A 5599-nucleotide genomic window follows, 5' to 3' on the forward strand; every position below is an offset into this window, starting at 1 on the left:
CAGTTGCTACAGACTGAATTAATGGTGTCCACCTGAAGGCATAAGGACCCTACTGTTGTCAACAAGTTGTTACATTTAGCAGACACTCTTATCCAGAGTGACTTACAGACGCAATTAGGGTTAAGTGCCTTGCTCAAGGGCACATCGGCAGATTTTTCACCTCGTCAGCTCTGGGATTCAAACCAGCGACCTTTCTGTTACTGGCCCGATGCTCTTAACCGCTAGGCTACCTGCCGCCCATTGTAAATGTCATTGATGTGTCTTGTGTTCTAGTTCTAATTCAGTGTCAACACTGTGGGCCTATACTACTATACATTTGACGGGTAACAACCAAGTGTAGAGTATAACTATTTAAGAATTTTACAATGGTCTAACCCTCCACATATATATCTTTAGATGCTGCTAATGTCCTGCGTGAGATATTTGACACTTTTCACAGAAATGTATCACTATATAGTAAATGCGCTAGATGACAATCTTGATAAAGACCTGTGTTAAACAACTGACTCCTCAACGGGGTGCAAATTGTTCAGAAGTCTAGCACTTCCAAATCTGTCGGTCTACGGAAGTCTTAAAAGGCTGAAGGTCCATTCTAGCTTCTTCGATTGCCATGTCAAAGGCAGCTTTGTAGCTTCTTTTTTTTAATAGTGCAAAAAAGGAATAATTTGTTCAACATAAAATGTGAGGTTAGTACCTTATAATTCTGTTGGTGATGTTTGCTCGGTATTCAACACCGGTGGATGTGTTGAGAACTTAGACGTGGCCTGTTTGTAATGGTTGGAGGAGAAAAGAGAAGCTGAGGTAAAGTCCTGGGGCACTAACCTGCAGCATGTTGGCCTGAGAGCAGTGAAGGAGAAACGGTGTCCTCTGTCCCGGAGGCTCATGGGTACGCCTAGGTGGCCTGGCCGCCGTGTCGCTCAAACTGTGGCCCTCTCGCCATTCGTGTCAACATCGATGACTTCAATGGCATGTCCTTGTGAGCTCACCTTGCTAGGAGAGATACAGGAAGCTGACATTAGAGCAATGAAAGTGTGGAGGGGGAGAACTGTGTAATACCTGTACTGGGGGGAATTCTGTGTGTGTGTGTGTGTGTGTGTGTGTGTGTGTGTGTGTGTGTGTGTGTGTGTGTGTGTGTGTGTGTGTGTGTGTGTGTGTGTGTGTGTGTGTGTGTGTGTGTGTGTGTGTGCGTCTGTGTGTGCATGTCTGTGTGAGTGTGTGTTATCTGTTTCATCTGTGTTTATCATCGAGATCTCCTCTCCGAGCAGATTTGACAAAAGTGCCTGTGTTCTCGGAACACACTGGGACAGTTGTTAAGTGCTGAGTCTGTTGCTGGAGGAGTCAGTCACAGACAATTTCAGTCAATTACGGCTCTATTTCATCTTCTACACTTCTCTAGTACAGTATTCTACACTCTGTTACTGAGCTAACATGTACTGTAGCAGTGATATCACATTGTTTTCACAGAATTATTAGAAATAACCCTTTATGGAATCAACTAAGTTATGATATTTACTTGATTCCTTGCGAAATCAATGTGTTTATGTGGTTCATTTTACAGAAAATTTCACAGATTAGACCAATTTAGGTTCAAAAAGGAAACTGTTAAAGATTTTAAAGTCAGAGATAGAATTCAAATTTGACATTTCCCGTTTTAAGCAATCAACAACTGATCATGTGCAGGTTAATTTCATTGAATCACATAATGATGGGTGACAATGACTGGTATTAGATTACTGCAAATATATTCCTCCACAAGCCCTTATTTGCTAGATTTAAAAAACATGACTGAGTAAATAGTAATGCACTGTCATTTTCTAAATGTAATTTTATTCAACATTCAAAACTCTGAAACGGAATCGTTTACGTTGAATCCTTCACACTCGTTTTGTTAACCTACTAGGCACTTTTTCTACATGAAATCAAAACCTTGTGGGTGTGCGGAAGCTTGTATGAATTCTCCCTCCTTCATGATGATGACTAAAACGCTGACAAAAAATTGTGTTTAATCGGAATGTTGTATGTTGGTAAGAAAATGGATAAACTCAGAGACAGTTGAGAAAATATTGATCATAGAGTCTGGTGCCAGTGTGATCCTGAACGTACTGCGCACGCCATTGTACGCTGTAAACGCTTGTTATTACAACATTTGAATTATGGAAATACAAAGGCCACACATTTGAATCTTGTACAATCAAAAGGTTATGAATAAAACGAAAGACTAACCATTAACTTGTTTTTGTTTGTTTGTTTGTTTTTAAACCAAAAGGGCAACAGATTGTGGGTCAAAATTAGAGAATAGGCTATCAAATAATAGGATCACAACAGTTAGTTTTATCAAGCTATATGAATCATTTACATCTGATTAACAATAAACCTACACTGAGTGTTCAAAGCATTATGGACACCTGCTCTTTCCATGACACAGACTGACCAGGTGAATCCATGTGAAAGCAATGATCCCTTATTGATGTCACTTGTTAAATACACTTAAATCAAACTGTGCTGGGTTTTTTCATGCTAAACAGTTTCCTGTGTATATCGAGAATGGTCCACCAAGTTCATCCAGCCAACTTGACACAAACGTGAGAAGCATTGGAGTCAACATGAGCCAGCATCCTTGTGGAATGCTTTCACGTGCCCCCACGAATTGAGGATGTTCTGAGGGCAAAAAAAAGGGGGGGAGGAGGCTGCAACTCAATATTAGGAAGGTGTTCTTAATATTTTCTACAGTGTATATATGTTTATTATCTGTCTAATTTCTCCGTATGCTGTATTTCAAGTAGGCTACACTTTATTGTTAGGATATTAGGCCTATAGTAGCATTGTAGTAGTTTACTACTAAGTAATCATAATAATATTGTTAATGTTGTTATTATCATTAACATTTTAAATATAGTATTTTCATTGCCTACTTTCATATGCCTGCCACTGAAATAAAATAATGAAGTTATTTTGATAACATGCAATTCCAGTAACCGATTCGTGCACGGTATTATTTTCAAAAAATGTGTTCACGACCTGAAGTAATGTGAGAAACTGTTGCACTCATAACCATTTCAGAAAGTGTTCAAATTGTTTATCTTCTTGTCTGCCTAGTTAGAATATGCGCAAGAGCAAGTCCTCAGGGAACAGGGAGGGTTCTTGCGAAATGGAAACCTATCACGTCTAGCTTCGACATCAGACCCACCTCCAACCAATTACCAGTCGCAAAATGTATATATCATAGGTTATGAACCTGGCCTGTGTTGGAGATACTGGTAGGGACTCTTGTAAAAAGAAGACAAGACAATCGAAGACCAAAAATAAAATAATTAGCCAGTTTATTTTAATAAATAGTAGGCTATTTTAAATTATTGCCAATTTGTTGGAATATTTTAAATGTAGGGTCCGTTTTCCAGAAGTCGATAGATTTATTGGTATAGGAACTTTAGTCAAAAAACATCGGTAGGTGGACGAAATGTTTCAGTTTGTGCATTTATCTCAAAATCCGTAAACGCGCTTTCATTTCACTGGACGTGAAACAGAGGGGCACGGTGAACCTATGACATTGCACATACACTGAGACTGGGGCTGCACATGGGCGGCATAGGTGGCAATCTTTACCTCAGTATGTTGAATGGGACTGATACGCAAACTTTCGGAAAAGACACCGATATCAACAATCCCCTTCAACGCAGCAAGAATTCCGTGGATTTTAAAATGGGAATTCAGGACACCAGATTATATTACCAAGACTCAATTCAAAACGGACAGGACGGATTGGCACTGCCGTACCACGCAGACCAAACTGTGGCCGGATTCGGAGCGCAACCCGGGAGGTTTTACTCACCAACTCCCCACAATAGCTGCCATTTCAGCAGTGTCAGGTCGCCGACTAGAAACGGAACGGGACAGACTTATTTACCAACGGGAAGCGAAGGTTTCTCGACAACTAGTAAAGAAGTTTACCCTGCCTCTGCGGAGAGTTATCCCGCACCCGTTCAACATGGGTACTATCGCACGCCACTCTACCCATTACCTGGGCTACAGGTGTGCGGGAAGACGCAGGCTCTCCTCAACAACTATCCTCTGTGGGCGAAGTTCCACAAATACCAAACCGAAATGATCATAACGAAACAGGGGCGGTGAGTAGAAATTCCGCCAGAGGGAAACTTATTGTCTATTTATAAGCCTACATCTTATGTAGCCACAAAATGACAAAGTAGCACGATTTGTACCATAGCTATGTAGGCGCGCGCTGAAAGTTGTTGACAGGTGCCAAGGACAGGTATGAGCGCTCCTGGGCAAATCATCCTTTTACTGCCTTGCTCTTGTTTTCCTCGAAGTCATTCCTAAACAAGGTATTTGCTAATGATGGCCTTATTATGACGTTTCAATTTGTGCCAAACTGCCAAAGCCGAGTCTGTCACGCGAAAATGAATTAGGCCAATACGAATTAATCCAGACAGGGCATGAGGGTATCGACACGCTACACAGACACAAACAAAGTGCACCAAAAATATGTATTAGATATGAAATGAGCGTTAAACATTTGAGTGTTAAACTCGCTGGAAAATCTATAGAGCAATTTCCCCAAGATGAAAACTGCATGATATTTAGGCTAAACTTCAAATAAACTAACTCCAGCATTAAGAGCTCCTCACATCATATTTTTCTAGTTTTCCTTTGCGTATTTACATTTTATTTTACCGTTATATCGTAATTGATTTAACTTGTGTAACTAATCATGAAAATAATAGGCCAAACAATCCAAGTTCTCATGCGTCCAACGATGATGACGAGCATAAATACTAACCACTATATCAGAGAAATATTTTTGCTGGAAAACATTATGACACTTCAGCTTGACCCCCTGAAGTGCATGCAGAGGGTATCACGACGGTGGCATAAGCCACTGGCTCCCAACCCACCCAGCAACGAACACAGGGGAAGAACTTGCTGGAGGCGCTGTCGCATAGGTCACGGAGCATTAAGATCCAGTCATGTCGATGATGATTAATTTACTAATATGCGACACATCCATCTGACATAAGGTTTCAGGCCATCAGTTTCTCGTGATTCTGATCTGTCAAAAGACCAAGTGCGCTGTCATATAATAGGACATTGGTATTTTAAATTAATGACATGTTTGCCCTTCCAGTTAACATTGTATTTACTACCAACATGGAGCTTTTAAAATTATGTAAATACATAATTTAGATGATTTTTTTTTAAAGATACAAACAATTGTGTCATAAATATGTTATTAGGCTACCTGTATTTATCAGAAAAATTTGATTATTCTAAAATATATGTACATCAATCACAACAGCGTGCACAAAACAGTATTGATCAATGAAAAGTCTACTATTTTAATAGTATGTACAGTATTTTCATAGGCTACTCTTCATATTCACATTTTGGATCCTGAGAATGTGTCCAGTTACTTATGTTCACCCTTTGTAGGCTACATACACTATGTCATCTCTCGCTCTCTCTTAAAAATGATATTAACGTCAATGAGAGTCACAAATTGCACTGCTTTCTAGTCTGTCCATTACTTAGTATTCTCCTGTCACTGAGAAAGTTCTGCTGAAGAGAGTTCTTCAAGTATAAGCCA

At 39.9% G+C, this 5599-nt stretch overlaps 1 protein-coding gene across 1 annotated transcript in view; it reads left to right on the plus strand.

Annotated features, from left to right (window-relative positions):
* The first annotated feature begins 3246 nt into the window (after positions 1 to 3246).
* The window catches only part of LOC129844548 (eomesodermin-like), a 16937-nt gene continuing 14584 nt past the window's right edge, over positions 3247 to 5599 (plus strand). The window contains exon 1 of the mRNA XM_055912717.1: positions 3247 to 4124. Within this exon, the coding sequence (XP_055768692.1) occupies positions 3577 to 4124 (548 nt within the window). The 5' untranslated portion in view covers positions 3247 to 3576. The remainder of the gene's footprint in view (positions 4125 to 5599) is intronic.

The sequence above is a fragment of the Salvelinus fontinalis genome, chromosome 1 (assembly GCF_029448725.1).
Source record: "Salvelinus fontinalis isolate EN_2023a chromosome 1, ASM2944872v1, whole genome shotgun sequence".
Taxonomy (NCBI): Eukaryota; Metazoa; Chordata; class Actinopteri; order Salmoniformes; family Salmonidae; genus Salvelinus; species Salvelinus fontinalis.